General features: G+C 38.3%; 8 protein-coding genes across 8 annotated transcripts; 5 read left to right on the top strand and 3 right to left on the bottom strand. All coding sequences in view use genetic code 12, as the record gives it.

The window, feature by feature from the left end:
- Nucleotides 1–159: 159 nt before the first annotated feature.
- CPAR2_301030 (uncharacterized protein) lies at nucleotides 160–363 on the top strand (the record flags this gene model as incomplete). The annotated part of the gene is made up of 1 exon (XM_036807458.1): nucleotides 160–363. One exon carries the CDS (start codon nucleotides 160–162, stop codon nucleotides 361–363), a length of 204 nt encoding a protein of 67 aa, XP_036664292.1.
- Nucleotides 364–5,078: 4,715 nt separating this feature from the next.
- Nucleotides 5,079–7,058, top strand: GAC1 (protein phosphatase regulator; the record flags this gene model as incomplete). The annotated part of the gene is made up of 1 exon (XM_036807456.1): nucleotides 5,079–7,058. The coding sequence occupies one exon, from the start codon at nucleotides 5,079–5,081 to the stop codon at nucleotides 7,056–7,058; it is 1,980 nt and encodes a 659-aa protein (XP_036664291.1).
- Nucleotides 7,059–8,693: 1,635 nt separating this feature from the next.
- Nucleotides 8,694–10,247, top strand: CPAR2_301010 (uncharacterized protein; the record flags this gene model as incomplete). Its single annotated transcript, XM_036807455.1, has 1 exon — nucleotides 8,694–10,247. The coding sequence occupies one exon, from the start codon at nucleotides 8,694–8,696 to the stop codon at nucleotides 10,245–10,247; it is 1,554 nt and encodes a 517-aa protein (XP_036664290.1).
- Nucleotides 10,248–10,396: 149 nt separating this feature from the next.
- On the bottom strand, nucleotides 10,397–11,926 carry ALK6 (Alk6p; the record flags this gene model as incomplete). Its single annotated transcript, XM_036807454.1, has 1 exon — nucleotides 10,397–11,926. The coding sequence occupies one exon, from the start codon at nucleotides 11,924–11,926 to the stop codon at nucleotides 10,397–10,399; it is 1,530 nt and encodes a 509-aa protein (XP_036664289.1).
- A 1,258-nt stretch (nucleotides 11,927–13,184) lies between these two features.
- On the bottom strand, nucleotides 13,185–14,342 carry CPAR2_300990 (membrane insertase; the record flags this gene model as incomplete). Its single annotated transcript, XM_036807453.1, has 1 exon — nucleotides 13,185–14,342. The coding sequence occupies one exon, from the start codon at nucleotides 14,340–14,342 to the stop codon at nucleotides 13,185–13,187; it is 1,158 nt and encodes a 385-aa protein (XP_036664288.1).
- Nucleotides 14,343–14,581: 239 nt separating this feature from the next.
- CPAR2_300980 (uncharacterized protein) lies at nucleotides 14,582–15,811 on the top strand (the record flags this gene model as incomplete). The annotated part of the gene is made up of 1 exon (XM_036807452.1): nucleotides 14,582–15,811. The coding sequence occupies one exon, from the start codon at nucleotides 14,582–14,584 to the stop codon at nucleotides 15,809–15,811; it is 1,230 nt and encodes a 409-aa protein (XP_036664287.1).
- Nucleotides 15,812–15,953: 142 nt separating this feature from the next.
- Nucleotides 15,954–19,348, bottom strand: SMC6 (DNA repair protein; the record flags this gene model as incomplete). Its single annotated transcript, XM_036807451.1, has 2 exons — nucleotides 15,954–19,226; nucleotides 19,286–19,348. The coding sequence occupies 2 exons, from the start codon at nucleotides 19,346–19,348 to the stop codon at nucleotides 15,954–15,956; spliced, it is 3,336 nt and encodes a 1,111-aa protein (XP_036664286.1).
- A 542-nt stretch (nucleotides 19,349–19,890) lies between these two features.
- Nucleotides 19,891–20,559, top strand: YAF9 (Yaf9p; the record flags this gene model as incomplete). Its single annotated transcript, XM_036807450.1, has 1 exon — nucleotides 19,891–20,559. One exon carries the CDS (start codon nucleotides 19,891–19,893, stop codon nucleotides 20,557–20,559), a length of 669 nt encoding a protein of 222 aa, XP_036664285.1.
- Between the last annotated feature and the right edge of the window lie 46 nt (nucleotides 20,560–20,605).

Here is a 20,605-nt window from a genome sequence, read left to right as displayed (position 1 = left end):
TGTTAGTAGAGGGTACTGAAGAACCTGCACCCTCACTTTACTTTTGCAATCTCTATTTTGTGCTTTGAATTGCGCAACGTACGGCACAAATAAAATTGTGTCAAAGAGACAAGAAACAAAAAAAAAAAGGATCAACAACCATTGATATCACTAGACAAGATGGAGCTTTTCCACCTACATATTCACGCAGGGCTTAACTGGCTTCCACATTTCGAAATCAATGGATGGAATTCTCTTGATGAGCAAATCAAGTTGGGCAATATCACTCGCAAGATTCGAGTTAAGAAAAAGACTGAGTATTTGTCATTCACAGATTGTAAGGTTTGTCAGCAAAAAGGACACTTTGATATTATAAGAAAGTAGACTTATACGGCCGTGGATGGAAGATTTATGAGTGGTTTGGGATTCAATGGCGAGCTGTGTGTTTGCCCACTTGCACTCTCTCTGGTGACATTATCCAATTTTGAGAGAAACGGGGCCAATACCAAAATTTTGTTGGGCTTATTACGAGGCTTGCTTTAGCAAGGGGTACATATGAAACATAAACGTTTTATACAACTGTACCTCAAAGTGGAGTAACCCGCTAGTAACACGTACTAAGGCGGGTAGGGTAAAGAAGAGTAAAGAGTAAGTTGAGGGTCGGTGTAAAGACAAGTTGACAGAGGGATGTTTCAAAAATAGAAAGATTAACATAATATGTACGCAAATGTACGCATGTAAGTGTATGCATTGTGTCATAATGGTTGGATACTGTTTTGTGGTTATGGTGATAGATCATCAAAAAAACAAAAACGAGAAAAAAGATATTGCAAAGGATTCATCGGCTGGAGATTGAGGGTCATTCATTCAATGAATAGAGACAAAGGTGCCGATAATGATAATAATAGTGGGAAGTGTAGGGTGTAGGGGTGTGATGTGATATGTACATTGTCTGTTACTGAAACTTGCAGAAACCCTAAGAAGATGTTGATAATGGATGGAATGATGTTTGATTTAATGGAAGTTAATGTCCGGAGATAGTAATACGTTTTTGCAAAGCCTTTGTGTCGATATTTTTTTTTTTTCTTTTATTCTTTTGCGAAAGGGTTGAAATTCACAAAGAATCGTAATTAGTCCGAAACAAGTAATTTTTCGATTGACGCGTTTAAAAAAAAAAAAAAAAAAGAATATAGAAAAGGAATACATTTTTTTTTTTTTTTTAGTCTTTTGTTTCAATCCCATCGAAGCTTTTCGTCCATTGTGTAAGAACATTTACAAAAAAAATAGAAAGTTGTCAACATTCTGTACTTCCAGGTGAATACACACACTTCAAAAGCTCTTATATTTATAAGCTCTTATAGTACCATAGTATAGGAAAGCTAAAGGTCAACTTGAAAATCGAATCAAGGAGAAGTTAGTCTTTTTTTTTAATTTTTTTTTTTTTTTCGTTTCAAAGTGATTTTGGTTAGTCTTTTATTAAGCGATGATACACATAACTTAACACAAAGACACGAACTTTATATTTTTCCAAAAATTACAATGACTTCATTGAATCCAGGTCTACTCGTCTATTTCCCCATAGGGATTTTACACCCCTCAACAAATCGCACTTTTCTGTTCATGATGTCACGGAGTCGAGAGTTATCGGTTCGGCTCCCATGTATCATGCGTATAGAGTTGGTAGGGGTCACGAGTATTTTTGCAGAGAGTTGTCAATTGGAGTTTGGCACTCGTCCCCCTTTCGAGGTGGCCCCCCCATATTTCCCCAACAAAATTTGCGTCCCATGCACCCCCTGGTAGGTGTGGTAGTGGTAGTGGTGGAGAATGGAGTTGACTTGAGATCATAAGAGTAACAAAGTAGAACAATAACGGGAAAAGGTTCCCTTAGTTGAACAAAAGCCTGTCAAAATGGATGCAATCGATTTTTTACATTATCACTTTCATCAGGATAGATAGTTGTAAGTAGTAAACCATTTGAGTTTTAAAATAATTGAGTTTGAAATGATAAGCCACGGAGGTCTATGTTGATAGAATCTTATTTCCTGTCTTTGATACTGCCTCGATTACCCTAGATCGGGAACAAACTATTCCTAATCGAGGCGAATCAGAATTCTAAGACAAGAAAAGAAAAGAAAGTAGGCTTTTTGTGTAATTATTGTTTACAGAAAAAAAAAAAAGTGAAAATTTTTTTTTTTCTCTTCTGCATCACACAAAGGTAGGTGGAAGTCTCTGCCCCATGGCACAGCATTTAGTTTTGAAAGCCAGCATACACACATACACATACACATACACATACACACACACACACACAACACACACAAACAAGCAAAATAATATTCGTCGCAAAACATCGAATGTTCTTTATTTTTGTTTTGCGTATTATATAGCATTGTATTGCATTGTATTGTATTGTGTATGTGTATGTGTATGTGTATGTGTGTGGGATCGAAGGCGGAGGTGGGGGATAAGATGGTGGGGAGACACAATGCCCAAACGTAGCGGGAGGTGGCTGATTGATTATAACTTAGGTGAGGGAAATAATTTGTTGGGTTCTTCATACATTTCATTAGAGACGCAAAATGTACATGTATCACTTTGAAATAGAGTGGGATATATAGCTTTAGTAGATTTACAAAAATGGTGGAATGGTTACGAGAAGGTTGTTACCCACATGGGGATGATAAATGTAGTAATATAATATCGGTAGCAGTCGCAGTGGATAGTATTATTATACTTTTATCATCATTGTCAAGACATGCATTTACGTGCTATTAAACCCCCCCCCCCCCCTCCCCCCTTGTTATAATAAATAATTGCATAGTACACATTCAGATAGAAAGAAATCATCTGATTTCATCGAGGGGGACAGTGAGGGAAAGACGGGGTGTAAAAAAAGTTCAAAATTAAATCAAGAGAAAAACTTTTTTCACCCTTCTGTGAATAACGGGCTTTGTGTAAACTCCTGTTTTCGGAGTCGGACTAAACACCGAAACAAAACACCAGCAGAGTAGTTCTTTACTACGTTTAGTGTGTGCACGTATACCAAGAAAAAAAAAAAAATAGGTGTTGGTAACTTACACAAAAGTGTAGTTAGCAGAACCACAATTTGCGTTTCTCGGAATTCCTTTCTCTGCTTGGGCTGGTCTCATTTTTTAGTGTCTATTGTTTTCATTGTGACTCTCCCATTGTTTCCGGTGATGTAATAGATATCCTATATTAAAGTTGCTATAATATCGGATGATAAGGATCTACACGCTATATACACACACAAAACCATCCCTAAAGTAGTGATCTGATGATTACGCCCAGTCGATGAGTGATGGTCTCTCTTACTGTTGTGATTGAGAGTCTAGACTATATTTGGAGGCAAAATTTACGTAAATCTGCAATATAAAACGTATGTATGTACTGTAACTAATCTCTACATAAAATAAAATTAAATAAGCTTGTTTAAACATTTTTACATCTTTACATCTTTACATTTTTACACCCCCCCTCTCACACCAACTTTGTATGGGAAACGTTTACTAATTTTAACAATTAACCAACAAAAAAAAAAAAAAAAAAATTGAAAAAGAAGAGAGCAGACAGGACTCACACCCCACTTAACCAAAACCTGAAACCTGAAACCTGAAACCTAAAACCAGCCTGTTATACGTTTGATAGTAAACACCTGAACTGTAGAGCTAGCTATGTTTACTTCATACACGAAAAAGGCTATATGTCCAAGATGTGGGAAGTATGAGAAGAAGAGGGGAATACACGAGACAGTACAATAGTACATCACTTCTTAACACACCTGTCATACACCACACCCCCCCTCCCCCTTCTTGCAAATTAAAGCTCCGATATAATCCCGATCGCTTCCTCCCCTTTTTTTTCTTCCCAACTGATTTTTGCAGCACTCATGACCAACCCAGTCATTATCTTTTTAGTATCATATAAAGGTTTACAGGCTTTAATGCAAAATGCATAATCTAAATACAATTGGTAGTTTCAATAATTTAGTTCCTTGATAAGCTTGAACTGAAAGAAAAAGAGAGGGTGTTGTGTGTATGTGTATTTGTATGTGTCTGTGTGTGTGTGTTCTACTCCTAGTTGTTATTGTCCTTTCTTCTATAGATGATCTTGTTTAAACTAACTATTTATCATCTTCCCCCCCCATCCTATCCCCCTTTTTTCGTATTGTGACTTTTTTGTCTCCAACTGAAAATTGAAAAAAAAAATAAACCTTTTAACCCCAATCCATCGCACCCCTCTTTCTCCAATTTTAACTACCAAATCATTAATCAATTCTATTGTTCTTTTTTTTTTTTTTTGTTTTCTCTATTGTCTGTCTATATCACCTCGGCACTTTGTGTAATATTGGCTTTTATTAATTTTTTTATTTTTATTTTAACTCGGTGTGTGTGTGTGTGTGTGAATGAGTGTTTTTTGTTTTTGTGTTTGTGTTGGGTCAGGTTTATTACCAATTACTAAATTTCTTTTTCTTTTTCTTTTTTTTTATTTTTATTCTTTCTGCACACACACACACACACACTAACACCATACACAAGCTGTGGTTTGGTGTTTGATTGTATTTAAACCACACTAAATGTGTCGTTTTCATTTAAAAATTTTTATCCTTTTTATATTTTTGAAGGCAAAGGGACTTGAGTGACGACTATACAAACTATACAAACCCAATCACCATTACAACCACCATTACCCCCAAGACCTAATAGATTGCTGATTCCATACAAGGAAGTCTTGACAACCACCACTGCGTTTCAGCAACTCAACTCAACTCAACTCAACTTTATATACACCACTGGCTTGGTTTATATATATATACACAGTGTACTTTTTATTTTATTTTATTTTGGTTTGAAGGCCTTTTTTTACAGCACATTTATATATAACCACTATTGCTACTACGTTGTGTGACTTTATTGACTAGAGTTTAGCATTTGCAAATAGCATTCATAAAGAAAAAACACCCCCACACAAACGACACACTTTTAAAGCATTACAAATCACAAACTGTACCATAAAGGGGCACCTACATCTACTACAACAACAGCATAACACAATATAACATAACACAGTCCTCACTCAGCATGTCTACTATTGTAACCATAGACCCATCATCACATACATACACCATCAGTCCACCTTCTTCAACAACTTCATCATCACGTTCTTCGTCTCCAATTGCATCATTCTATCAAACTTCATCTACAACTACATCTGCAACTTCATCATCTGATTCTTTGGATACAGTTAAATCAACCACATCAACATCAACTATCAAATTGTTGCCACCAGCTTCATCATCTTCTGCAGATTCCATCACCATTCCAATACTGCGTACTCCAACCCCATCATCTGCATCTACACCGCAAGTGCTGCAGCAACAACACCAACACCAACACCAACACCAACAACCAAAAACAAAGCCAAAACCAAAACCAAAACCAGCACAACCAAAATTCAAATTACCAAACTATTATGTACCACCATCTAAATTGGTGCATCCTTCTATTGCTGTAACTTCTTCTTCTTCTCCACCACCACCACCACCACCACCACCCGCACAATCAAATGCGTTGCAGCTGGCTGCTTCTTCCACCACTATAGCTAAACCACCATTGTTGCGCAAAAAGTCTGGTGAATTGATCAAATCATCACTCAAATTACCAGCATTGCTTCAACGTTCAATATCATCACCTCACATATCAGCTGATGGACAAGTGGATGGCATTGTTTCACCACGTAAACTGGTTAGATTCGCATCAAGGTTAATCAATGTTCGTATGTTTGATGGGTGCGATACACCTGCTTCTGTATCCAGTGCTGGATCACCATTGGATTCACCCGATGAAGGTGAAGAAGAGGATTACTTTTATACAACTGGAGCAAACAAAAGCGGCTCTAGAGCCACTTGTGATGGGTTTGATTTATCAGTTCCCGCTTTTGAAGATTTTGAATTTAGCAAATTCACCAACAAGACTGCCAATTTCGATTGGAATTTCAATTTTGCCAAACCTAAAGATGAGATTAAAGAGTATAGATTGATGTCACACAATATTCCATCAACTACAACACCAAACACTACAAATTCCACATTGTCCAAGATTTGGATGACTTCAGCATACTTGTTGAAAGTAAACAACAAGACATATTTATGTGGATGGTTAAATGTGGTGAATATGGCATTTGCCAAGGAGATTAATTTGAAGTTGACAATAGACAATTGGGCATCGAGTATTATTGTTGCTGGAATCACAAAGTATCAAAAAAGTATCAACTCCTCTTTGGATCAATTCAAATTTATGTTGGATCTTGAACTGTTTAATATTGTTGACGAAAAGACTATTGAATTGTGTCTTGAATACAACACCAATGGACAAACATATTGGGGAAACAATGTGAACCAAAACTACAAATTCGACATTGAAAGGAAAAAGAATAAGACCCAAGCAAAGGTAACTGCACCACCATCAACGTCACAGTATCAAGCTGCATCTAAACCAAAACTGCTGGCTCTGGGCTCAAAACAATCGATAAATTCATCAGGGTATGAAGAGATTTGCACAAAATTGCTCAATCATAAATCGTCATTGGCTTTAAACTTTACCAATGATGAGTTTTCGTTTAGACCAAGTTTGAAAAAGAGTTATTCTGCTAGTGATGTCACCACGACTAGTGGCGGAGCTGCTGGTGCTACAAGTTATGGAGCTCCAAGGTATTCTAATAGACAACGCCAAAAGGACAATAGTAGCAGTAAGCAAAATGGTGGGTCAGGAATTAAGGATATGACATATGCCGATATCTTGCAAAAATATTGTTTTGCTGGAACTCCAAGTTCTCCATCGCCTGCTGTAACCGGAAATGCATCAACTACGGCGACAAGCACGTCTGCTGTTGGTAGTACTACTTCCGGTTTGACTGTTAGTGCACCAGCAAGTGCTCATTCGAGTCCATTAATGGGATCGTCGTCATCATCATCATCTTGTCCATCGTCACCACAACCAGTTGTTGTTTCTGCTCCTGCTGCTACAATTGCCGCACCAACTCAAACAAGCATCTTTATTTGAGAATTGGTAATAGATTTGATGATTGTGGTGGCGCCTTTCATTTTCCATTTTTCATTTTTCATTTTTCAATTCATTCATTCATTTAGGTGATGGAAATATTCCATCAATCTTTTACTTGGCTTTTTTTTGTTTATTTTTTTTTTCTTCATTTTACATTTGTTTGCATTTCATTGTTTGTAATGGTGTTGTCGCTATCTGGGGTCAAGGATTTCAATGACAAGATAGTTTCTCAACAGGCTCCATTACTTTTCCTTGTTGTATAGTTTGAATGGATTTCATTTGTTCGACTTTAATACTCATACGTTGTAGATTTACTTACTTAATCGTGATAAATACAAAGTTGATGACGATGGGTTACAAGATTCCATTTTCGGCAGCTTTTTACTCTTAGAAAATGGGGTCCCACTAGACCTTTCTTCTGAAAGGGGTGCTAAGCTCTTTTGGGATCTTTGGCATAACTAAAAAAAAAAAATAAACGAAGTATATCTATTTTATACTTTCCATAGATTTGGATTACGAGAAACTAACCACGGGATGATCATAATGTATTCGGGGTGAATATATATGTTTGCAGTCATCAACCTCTCTTGTATATACGGAGTACATCAATTGGCTCGGGTTTGACTCCTCAGAGAAGTTAAAATGAATTCTTGATTCTTGGTTGTATCAGTATATTAGTCACGAGTGTAGTTGCAAACAGTGACGTCATGGACAATGACGATGACGATGATGGCACCAATGACAGCGCCACCGACAACGATGTTACCATGGCTAACGGAAAATACCGTGACCGTACACCTTTGCATTCAAACAATCACAACAAGACTTTGACTCAATGGTTCAAAGAATCTGCCAGTATAGCAAAAGTTCAGGTTCAGCATGTCGTGACAACAATGTGTTTATTTGCACTGACGCGGTATTTTATGATGATGAGTCATTTGAATTTACACCATGGCGATAATACATTAATTGGGTTAGTGACAAGGCTGTATTGTATGATGTAGCTATTGAATTTTTGGAGCTAGGTAATTATGATCAAGGGCAAATTGATAATGCTGTTGATAATGCTGTTGATAATGCTGTTGATAATGCTGTTGATAATGCTGTTGATAATGCGAGGAAGAGTTGAAAAAAACCCAATACGATTGGCTAGTTGTTGAGACAGCTTAGGGAGGAGTTGATTATGATTGCTGAAGAGGATGGTAATTGATTATTGCGTCTGATTGAGAGTTATTTTAAGGATTCAATTATTTGTCTTGGTGATGGTAGTGATAATTGTGTTAGAAATGGTAATGGTTAAGGGTACTAAAAGAAGAGAGACAAGTTTTCACACAAGGAATGAGTCACCTATGTTACTTGTTTCTACTACTAGTTAGTTTTACATAAAACATTAGTCACATTCTAAAGTGACTGTTGTACAGTAACTCTTGTGGATGCCAACAAACACGTGTCTCAGAGAGAGAAAAAAAAAAAATCGGCCGGCTATGACAGTCTGTGGCAGGGCAGACAATTAATTTCTGTATTCAAACCGAGCAATAGGTCTAGCTCGAAGTTGGTACTAAAACGCATATCTAATCAACCATAACCGTCACGGTAACAAGAACGAATTAGGCAAATAAAAACTTTGATGCAGATATGGGTAATGTAGCTGAGCCAGAGCTACTAGAAGGTGGAGTTAGATACACGGCATTCCAAGAAGATAACTATTCAACTGGATACGAAGCAGAAGAGCTTGGAACCACAAGTAATGGAGATGCTTTTGGTATCAGTACTGGGGGTGGTGTACAGAACCAAAAAGCCAACAAGAAAGGAGAAAGGAGAGATGCAGATGGAGAAGCGGAAGTGGGAGGGAAAGGAAAACCAAAAGGACAAGGGAAGAAGGGTGGTAGTAAATATAAGGGATCGAGACAAAGAGGTGATAGACGGAAGCAAGTACAAGATCAACTTTCACGACTCAACGTTACTTTCGCGGATAGGCAAGCTGCCTTGGACCAGATTAGTGAATTTTATGAATCGCTATTGCAACCGATTCGTGAATTGTACGTTGAGCACAACAACACACGCAAAAAGAAGAACAATGGATCATCCCTGGTCGACACGATAATGCACAACTACCACAACCGAAATCAAACTTATATAAAAACCAATCCTCGTTTAACTGATCGAAACGCTCGTTGTCAATTCCATAATCAAATACGTCGTGTCCTCAACCAAAGGGCAATATTATTCAGTATCGATATCGAAGCGTGGGAAATCAATAATCAAACAGTTACCGAGATTGGTATCGCCATTCATGACCCAAGGCGTAATGGTGTCTACACCATAGTGCCTCAGTTTACCAAGTTGCATATCCGAGTATTGGAAAATATGCACCGTAGTAATGGAAAATATGTTCCCGATCATGCATTCAATTTCGTTGGCGAACCAACGTTGATATTGAGTATGCGAGATTCTGTTATTTTGATTCAGTCGTTGTTTGATTACTTTTTCAAAGTGCCCGGTACTAGTAGTGATTCTGGCAGTGGGGTTTGCAGCGGTGATGATCATTTAGAAACATTTTTGGTGGGGCATGGACTTTCTGGTGATATAAAATGGCTATCCTCTATTGGAATTGAGTTTCCTCCAAAATATGCTACTTTGGACACATTGCAAATTCTTAAAATCACTCATGGTAATCATCAACTAAGTCTAGCTAAGGCATTGATGAAGCTTGATCTACCTCATGCATTTCTACACAATGCTGGTAATGATGCATACTATACTCTACTACTTTGTTTGAAATTGCTCGATCCTGGTGTAAGAACATTGTACAAGTTGGATTTATGTCTTGATGAGCAAGCAATGATGAGTGAAGAAGAACGACAATTGGCTAAAGAGGAGAAACAAAGAAAAAAGCAAGAGAGGAAGGAGTTGCGTGAAGTGAAGAAATTGCAACAGCAATTGGGATTGGTTGAACTGAGTGATGATAAAAAGGATACTGGCAGTGCTGACAAGAAGCAGAAGAAACTGAGAAAAAAGCAAGTTCAGGATTATAATGTTGCTCCCAGTGTGCAATGTACTGTATCTGATGCTGTATTGTATTTGTTTGGTGGTAAGCCACTACCTAGTGACCATGTGGGTGAAGAAGAAAATGCTGAGGAGGTGGAGGTGGAGGTGGAGGCAAGAGCATTAGCAGCAACTTATGTGTAAAATATGTTGATGCTTTAAGTAGATCTTAATAGACATGATGAGATTTCTACTTTCTCATCTCTGCGGTCTCTCCCTTTACTACTCCTCATTGTACATAAATAAATAGATAAATAAAGCAATTTCTAAAATACCATAAGCCCCTCCTCACTTCACTTGAAGCTGAGCTCACACCCATCCATCAATCTCATTGTAGCCGACGATGTCTTTCTCAATGGTTCCGGACCAAGATGTGATTCACAAGAATCAAACGTTTGCAACAATCGGATGGTAATGTATGCCGCTTCAGTTAGTGCCAAAGATTGACCAAGACAAGCTCTAGGGCCAACGCTAAATGGCATAAATGCAATCCCACCACTACGTGGCAACTGCTCCCATCGTTCAGGGATAAACTCTCCCGTATTTTCACCAAAGTGTTCCTCATTTCTATTTGCTACCCATAATGGATAAACGATTCTTGTTCCCTTTGCAATGAAAATTGGTGCCTTTTCATCAACACCACCTCCACGTGGCAACGTAGTATCAACTGAAGCAGTCTTTGATTCAAATGGCACCGACGGGTTTATCCTTAACGTTTCATTTATACACCAGCGTAAGTAATCACAATTTTGTATTGAATCAAATGTGATGGATTCAACATTGGGGAAATCTTGACGAATAATGTCACGCAATTTGCAATAAATCTCGGGGTTTTTACTCAATTGAGCAAACAAAAATGTCATCAACCCCGATGTTGTGTTTCTACCGGCCAAGATGATACTCAAGATTTGATTGCGCAAGTTGATGGGATCTTTCGTTTCATGAGCCAATTGATAAAGGAAAATTGTTCCATCGTCGGATTTTTCATTCAATTCGTGGCTAGTCATGGCAAGGGCTTTTTCAATATAGTAGTCAACGAATTTATGTTGGATTTTGATGGCATCTTGTAGTGTTTTTGGATTAACTAAAAACATCAATGGTCCTAAAATCATTCTCGTCATGAGATAATTTGACGATTCATCAAATGCTATACTAAATTGTCGTTTCAATTCGGGATCAATCCCCGTGGATGAATGTTGTCCCAATGCATCTTTTAATGAATCACTGCTTTCACCCAATAATAAATCAGTTGTGAAATCCATGGTAAAGAACTGAAACACATCTTGCATGTCAATGGCTTGTCCCAGTTTCTGTTTAATCAAGTCGATAACTCTGGCTGCAAATGGTTCCATCTTGGTGATTTGTTTGATATTTTCCTTGGTGAATGAAGGACGCAACATGACTCGTGAATGTTTCCATTGAGTTCCTTCACTTGAAAAGATCCCATCTCCCAACAAGATACCGAATGCCTGTGGTCGGTATCCAATATTCCATTCATTGAAATGGGCCAGTGACATCATATGACGCAAGTTTTCCGGTTCAATAGTCATTATAAATGAGCTGAATAATGCTGTGCCTTCAAATGTCTTGACTTGAGCTCTATCAAATGCTTCCTCCAACATCTCAAATGTTGTGCCCAGATGCATGAGCTTTTTACGATGAACAATCTCATAAATTCCAAGTCTGTCTAACAAATTACGTGGTGGGATATGTTTAACTGGTTTACATCCTAATTTTATTGCACGTTGGTGGAGTTGTACACGATGGAGTAGTTTATAGATGATGTAAGATGCAATAACTATCAAGTATGGGATATATGTCATTGTTGTAGCTTGGTCAGTTGAAATTATACGGCGGAATGATACACATCTATTGTAGTCTTGATTTGGAGAATGCTTTGGGATATATATGTATATTGTTTGGTGAGTATTCTTTGCATGTGAAAAGCCTACTTTGGGGATTGTTACACAAAAGCTTAAACTCCGTTGATTTTACTCCGCAATTGTCTCTTCTCTCTCTCTCCTCCCTCCTCCCCCCTTGCAGTAGCTTGTGAAGGCTCAAGAACAAAGAGGAGTTTATTTGCTATTGTTATCTCCTGAAATGGAACTAAACTCCGAGTTGAAGACTTATCCTCTTTGTCTGTGTAATGCATCTTCCTAAGTTCTTTCCTGGCTGAAGGAGGAGGTTATAAAAATTTTTGTTGATGTTTACTTCACCACAACAAATAAATGATTCTTGTCTCACCCGCTGCAAAGGAGTAATCTGTCGAAGCAACACAGATATCACAATGTGCCTTTAATCTCGATATCCCACTGTTGTCTGCTTTTGGATGCGGTCTTGAATTGAGCGCCGCTAAAGCAAGAGGTGAGAAATTTGCACAAAGTCAACTAAGTAACAAAGACTAGCGCTCGACTCCAACTTCCAGCAGGAGTGAATGTAATTTGTGATATCATAACTCATATGGTCCTGTGGAAATCTCCTCCAAGATAAAAGCTTATTATATTAATTCTAGGTTAGAAATATCATCCTCGTAATCTCATAAACTACAGCAGTCCATTGTAACAATGGAAACTTTAATACTGTATTCGACTCATTTGCGAAATAGGGGCTGTGTTTAATGGACGCTACGTTATATCCGCAGATGAATAAGGCTTAAGACGGAGTTATGACTGTCGATTGCCAAAATACAAAAAGCACACCAGAAAACAAGAAAACAAAATAGGGTCTCTTGGCTTTCTTCATATAGATTGAAATTCTATCTTCCAACGAAGAACACATGCTATGACATTATGACCCCACGGTTAAACTTTGATTCATATGCACATGCTGTTTCAGAATCGTTGGTGATAAACCAAAGTACTTAATTTATTTGCCCCAATTTTGTTGCAAATTCGATCACCAAAAATTGCATCCCCACAACACAGGTTCGCGTTATTCTCGAGTTTCAGTACTATCTGTAAAACTTGAAATTCTCGTTCTTACTATTGTATAGTGGTACCTTTCATGAAGTTACTTTTGTCGTACCATACTGAAAGATATAGTGTACTTTGCTTTCCTATATACAGAAACACTTCTTTCTACTTAATTTCTCCCACGCTTATCACTCTTTTCTCTTTTTCTGACATATCCATCTTCAGTAAGACCCTTTCTGTGTTGTTGCACTTCCAACCTCTTATTTGCATCTCTTGCAGATTTGATACTTCTCTCCTTTGATTCATCGACAAAATTAGTCACCATTTCTTTGAGTGATTTGGGCAGACTAGTAGTACTTTCATTTAATTGATGGATTGTCAACTTCTTTGGCATACCCAACAATTGACGCAAAGTGTTGCTCTTGAATATAGCACTTTGCATCAACGACAAGATCGAGTTGATTGCAAAGTATAGGACAACAGCAGCTGAAAAGTTTTTGGTGATGAAAATGGAGATGATGGGCACTATAGTCATAACTTGCTTCATACTCTGGGCAATTGCATGCTGACCTGTTTCACCACCAATCCTAACAACAGCTATAACAGCCGCAGCTGCAATAGCCTGTAATCCCAAATATGGATCGACATCACTCAAATTGGTGAACCATGCAAGACCTTGATCAGTAAAGCCTTCGACTGGATGATTGGCCATTTTTCGAAGTGCTTGGAAAAACCCATACGCCAAGGGTAATTGAACCACTGGTGCCAAAGAAGCTAATGTGGAAACATTGTGATCCTTCATTAACTTACGTCTCTTCTCCATCCCCTTCATTTGATCTTGTACATCACCACTTTTAATTTGTTTCATGATTTTATCCAACTGGGGTTTGATTTCTGACATTCTGGTGGCATTGGAACTAGCCTTGACGTAAAGTGGGAACAATACAACTCTGATGATAATGGTAAGTACTGTTATGGTTCCCCACCATGGTAAACCAGTGTAAACATGAGTATACTCTAGCATTCTTTCAATGATACTTGTTGGACCCCATCCTTGAGCTAAACCGATCGATTCAAGGTAACCAATTTGATCCGAATGTAAATTTGTTACTGATTCTACAACGTTGTTTTCATCGGCAAAGGAAACTAATTTGTCTTTGATCTCGTGTACGGTATTGTTGGTGGTGGTGGATGAGTTGAATCGAATACTGGATGCAAACGTAGGAACAGCGACTGCGCGTAAATGCAATGGGAATCTTACCGATAGTCTGGTTTGCCTCCTTAGTACAGACCCAGTGGTGAATCTGGATAGTCCCACTTTAAACATTGTGGAGCCTTTGGTGTTGGTGGTTAGTTGTACACTGAAAAAGGTGAAATTTTTTTTTGATTTTTTTTTTTTTTTTCAACTTCACCAGACCTATACGTCAGATGATAATGGGAGGTTGTTGAACAGCATACCTAGAGCAAAGATTCACCATGATTTATACAAGAGGGAGGATACGATTTAGTCTACGACATCCACCGCTACGCTCCTCCCACGTCAGGACTGTCAATTTCTATCGAAATATGACTAATCAGGCCACTTCCACTGACGCGATAGACACCAAACTTCACTCCATTCTTGAAACAAAACCAAGTTCGGTGATATTCCAATTCCTCATCGAGAATCATACCAGAGTAGACCCGAAATTTTCCCTCACATTCACTTACAACCTTCTCTGCCAAAACAATCTTCAAGCGGCCATTTCGTTACAACATTTACTTTTAACGAATGCAAACTATCAAATCCCGAATGAGTTGTGGAGTGTGCTTCTTGACAAAGTGTGTTCAAAACTGAATTACCTCGGCGCTACGTTTATATTCCATGAGTTGATCGATAGCCATTTGTTTTACGATGAAATGACCCTCGCAGTGCAGGAAAATGACCAGGTTCCATTCGTGGTGAATCCTAATACTTTAATTCACTTGGCAAAGATCTTTACCGAAAATGGCGATGCAAAGAGAATGGAAGGTATATTGCGATATTTTAGACGGTTTCACTCATTTTTGACAAACCGAGAGACATATAAAGCATTGCTTGTTTTAAACGTGGAGGTATATGCACAAATAAAAGATTTGACAATGGCATTAAAAACATTCAAAGATTTAGCATTTGCATCAAAGGGACTTTCCAACCGGAAGCCATTGGGACTTGTGCGGAAAAATATTGCCCAGCACAATCAATGGAGAGTTGGCAACATCAAACTGAATCAGTATCGATTTGATTTCATTCCTACTTATCCACTTGATATCCACCAACAGTTGTTGGCGCAAATCCGTCAAAGTGGAATTTATAACCCAGTGATCCAATACAATGTTTACTCAAGTGTGAATGCCAATTCACCTGTTAATGGTTCAGCCATTGCTTATACCCCAATGCTACTGAGACTAGTTGATTCCACAGAACTACCCCGATTCAAACAACTTTTTACTGAATACATCAAATTGGAAGAAATGTACGAGCATCATAAATTAATACAACTCATCAGGGCCAATCACCACAGTTTACACATTTTTATTGTATCTGCACTATGCGAGTTACAGAAACATGAATTGGCATTCGCCGTACTAAAATCGTTAGCATCATATGGCCAATTATTATGTAAAAGCCCCGCATTTGTGACATTACTTCAATCAACGAAGAATGAACCAAAGTTGCTTTCACTACATGCCGAGATTATCACATTCTACCGTCTGTTGAACAAGGGGCATGTAAATTATCCCATTGCTGCATATATCCATAAAATACCGGTATAAAGAACCCCATCTATATATTAGCATTTACTTGTAAATACAAAATTGAATAAATGTTACACTTATTGTACGTTAGCAATACAAAAAGTCTCCGCTTCACCTTCACCCTCACCTTCACCACTGCTTCTGTTTTCTATCATGTCTATTAATTATCTCGCCTTGGATCAGACATTTTATGAATACGTACATTATCACCACTCAAGTCTCCGACAACGGCAATATCCTGAGGAGTAATGAAAATATTTTGCGATTTCGGATACCGTGCCAATTCATGAAGTAGCAACTTGATACTAATGGATCGATTAACTGAATCCATATAAACATCAAACTCATCCAATCCTCTAATTCTAGAATTCATAGTTCGCCAAATCGCCAACAAGAGAGCGATCTGGGTATATGATTTCTCACCTCCTGATAACGACTCAACAGTACGTTTCATGTCATCTTTCTTAGTCTTGACCGTCAACTCTAAAATGCGTTTCTCAAAATCCATATTCAACGTTCCTCTGAAACCTCGAATTTCCATTGAATCTTCAAATGATCGTTCAGCCATACTTACTGCATGTCTTATGGTAACATTGAAAAACGAGACACGAGCATTGATCTCCTCGGCAATTCCTGTGATTATTTTTTCCAACTCAAGCTCTCTCGCCACTGCTTGGTCCAATTTGCGTTCAGCGGCTTCAAGCTCCTTCAAAACCTCTTCCAAAGTAGATCCCAACACTTGTTCAGCGTCTTTAATTTCTCTTTGGATCTCTGCAAATGCTTCAGCTATCGATTCTTGGGTATCATCCTCAGTAATTGTCACTTCATCACGCCTAGAATGACTCTGAGCAAATTTTATTTGTTCTTCTAGCATGGCTTCAGCTCTTCCAATTTTGGCTCTAGATTTTTCAATCGTTCTGCTAAAATCTTGCTTCATTCCTTCAGAGTCGACGATTTTTCCTCTCAATGTCTTGATGTACTCTTCATGAGTATCCAATTTCTTTTGAGCAATTCTCTGATTTTCAGCCTTCTCACTGCGTTCTTCCTTGATTTCCTTGAGTGAATGCACACATGCATTGCATTTCTCAGTGGCCCGTTCAAGGTTTTCTTCAAGAGATTCAATAACACCTTCAAGTCGACTTATTTGTGTAGTATCTTCCTCAATTCTCAATTGTAACTTTAAAATATTGGATTCATCGATTTCTTTATCAATTTTGTCCTCATAAATGGCCTTTTTACGACGCAAACCATCAATAGTCCGTTTGAGTTCACTTTGCTGATGGTACAATGACTCTCGCTTCTCATCAATTTTTATTTTGACATTTCTGAATTCGCGTTCAATATTACGCAGATTCTCAGCTTCATGGTTGATTTCTTCTCTCAACTCATCCATCAATTCATTCTTGCTTTCGGTTCCGAACTTAGGAAGTTTTCCCAGATAATAAACTGGATCCAGTCTAAGCACCCCATTTTGACGACTTACTCTACTTCCCGACGAGCTACCGAACTGTACCAAAGCTCCATAGACATTTGGTTCATAGCACAACTTCCGTGCTTCTTCAGCTGTGCTAGCGATGATAAGCTTCTCGATGGAGCTGTTATCAATCAATGCATACAACACGGCTTCTTCGCTAATATTAAGCATGTCCAAAACGGTTGTGCCTCTAGCTTTCCCACTCTCATAATGGTATCGTTCTGTTTTACGAACAATGATATTATGGAATGCATGGTGTTGTCTCAAAATCCTATCCAATTGAGCTCGATCTCTTTCATCACGTACAATAAATGCATCCAAACTCTTGCTCAATATTGCATCCAACAATGGTTTCCAATTGTTGTATTGTTTCTTCACCGAAATGTAACTTCCAAGTGGGCCAATTGGTTTCGATTGCCATTGTGTGCGATCAATATCACGCATTACACCTTGCATTTTACGAGCATCCCACGGAGTATATCTTGAAAATTGTTCTTTTTCTAAATCCGATTGTCTAGCACGAAGCTCTCTTAAGTTACGATTTGAAGACTCTCGTGCTTGTGTCAATTCTTCGAGTCTTGGATCCGGATTCGAATGTAACTCCTTCATCTTATTCCTGCATACAGCCATATCTTCTTCACGTTTAGCAAGTTGTTCATCAACCTGAGTCAATTTGTTGCGAATTTCTTCTTTGGAGCCGCCCTCTTGTTCTTCAATCTTTTTACGTTCATTCCTGAGCTTGTCTTGAGTATAATTTATGTTTTTTTGCAAGTTTCCAATCTCTTTTTCATTTTTGGCAATATCAGCTTTGATTATGTTCATTTGTGATATAAATTGTGACCGTACCGCCTTGGTTTCATCATAACGATTTTGTTGCGATTCAAGTGCAGCTTGAGCCAGTTTCAATTCTTCGCGAATCTTCTCTTCTTGTGGTTGCTCCAGAGTGATGAGTTCGTCCATTTGTTGAATTCGTAGATTAGTCTGTTCCAACTCAGCTTCAGCTGTAGCAATCCTCTCGTTGTATTCTTTGATTTTGTTTTCCAAACTTTGCACGTTAAACCAGTACACCTTGGCATTCAAATTTTTGGAAATGGCCCTCAAGTGGTCATTTCGCCTGTGGGCATTATATATTTGACCAATTCGATTATACTCAGCTTTGCACGCCTTAGCATACTTTTCAGCCTGGTCTCTTTTAGTGCGAATGTCATGTATATTCCTGTAAGTCTCATCAAGATTATTGTGAACATCAGTGATATAAGCACCTGCCAAAAAGTATTCAAATTTGGTCTTTGCAGTAGCAGTGGTCAAAAACTCTCTTGCTTTATCCTGAGACAAGAAAGCCAATGGGTTGTCAACAGTGATGTTAAATTTAAACAATATTTCATCCAACACTGCCTTCTTGTGAGATATAATTTTACCACTTTCTGACTTGATTGCATAACTGTTACCTCCTGTCCTCTGCAATTTCCTCTCCACTATAATTTTTTTACCAAATTCTTCCAGTTTGTAAGCTGTGGGACCTTCATTTTTCAAAGTGAGTATAATTCTTGATGTGGTTTTTCCGTCTTTGATCAAATCTCTAATTGAGCTACCTCGATTTGTGTCGTTAGCTTTGGCACCTAATCCAACCGAAATTCCAGTAAGAATAGCACTTTTACCAGACCCGTTCCTTCCAATGATAAAATTTATCTGTGGTCCCAAGCTCAATTCAAAGGAGTCGTGGCACATGAAGTTTTTCAAACTTAGATGTTCAATAATACCAGCTTGAGCTGGTGTTTCTCCATCGTCACCTGGATACTCTTCAGTTTCCGATTCATCTGAGTCTATTTCTGATCCTGGACCCAGGGCAGAGCTTCCATCATCATCATCATCATCATCATATTGTGTCATCATAGCACGTTTCTTTCTTGGTCGGATCATCGATGACATTAGTTGTTGTGACGGGCGTATATTGTCATCCTAATGCATACGCGTTAGTAAAAAGCACTATCGTGGTGTATTCAAAGACGATAACATACTCTTGATACATCATAGTTGGTAAAACCATCATCACGGGGTCGTTTCATCGATGTAGCCAGCATCACTTGTGGGTGAGCAAAAGGGTTCCAAAGTACAGAGCTTCTTTTGTCGTTTTTTTTGTTGTCAATTCCTTTTGTGGTTTTATTTATTCACGTGCATCGCTTCGATGGATGGAGATTAAATCCCTTATTGATTCTACTTCAACTATAGTGAACCTCGTTCAAAAAATTGTTTCGCCCCGATGCCGAAAGCTGAATCTTGTTACCGTTGTCTTTTGTTCTAGGAGTGTGTTTAACAGGAGAAGCCTACCTCAAAAGTGTCACTCAAGACGCGTCTACCATAGGTGCATTTTACTCCAATTCTCCGAAATCACCATTGAAAAAGCCTCCCACTAGGTGAATGAATGAAACTTTATATCCGTCTCTGCTTTGATGGCTCATATTCAGGACCGACTGCTAGTATTTTGCAACTGCAGGTTACGGTATGTAAATTCAGACTCATCTGGTAGCACACTTTACCAATCAATTTGAAAAGAGCGACTGCCTTTTCAAACCATCAAAGACCAATCTTCTTTACCAATCAACAAATCACACAAGACAATACAATGAGTGGCAGCTCCAGAAGAATTAAGTTTGTATCAATATCCTTACCAATAATGTATGGTAACCATGCGTATAAACTTACGCCAGAGATGCGCAAGCCTACAACTCCACTTGACCATACGCATGAATGGACCGTATTCTTCAAACCTGTACTTGGGGACATAGACTTGACACCATTGATCAAAAAGGTTACGTTCAAATTGCATGAGACATACGAGAACCCAGTTCGCACCGTTGAGCATCCACCATATCAAGTTACAGAAACAGGGTGGGGTGAGTTTGAAATCATCATCAAACTACATTTCCACCCAGGAGTAGACTTGGGTATAAATGAAAAAAACTTCCAAATCTTTCATGCTTTGAAGTTGCACCCGTATAATCCGCAGCAACCGCCACGTGAAAATGGCGAAGTACATTCAATCTTGTACGATGAGTTGGTTTTCAATGAACCTACGGAAAAAGTATTTGAAATTTTGACCAAGAAACCAATCAATCTTATACCCTACGAGTTATCGGACCCTGATAAACGAGATCAGGAGTATATACGACCAGATGAGATTGATGAGTTGAGTCGGTTGGATGTTTATATACAAAAAGTTAAGGAAGAGATCGAAAACCAAGTGAGCCAGTACAAGGAGTTGGAACAACAGAAACTAGCATTGACTCAATAGGGTGTGAATGTTGTGTAGTGATAGAAAGATCATAATATGATATTGC

The sequence above is a fragment of the Candida parapsilosis genome, contig 005806 (genome assembly GCF_000182765.1).
Source record: "Candida parapsilosis strain CDC317 annotated contig 005806".
Lineage (NCBI taxonomy): Eukaryota > Fungi > Ascomycota > Pichiomycetes > Serinales > Debaryomycetaceae > Lodderomyces > Lodderomyces parapsilosis.
The sequence above is the reverse complement of the archived record's forward strand: the minus strand, read 5'-3'. Positions and strand labels throughout refer to the sequence as shown.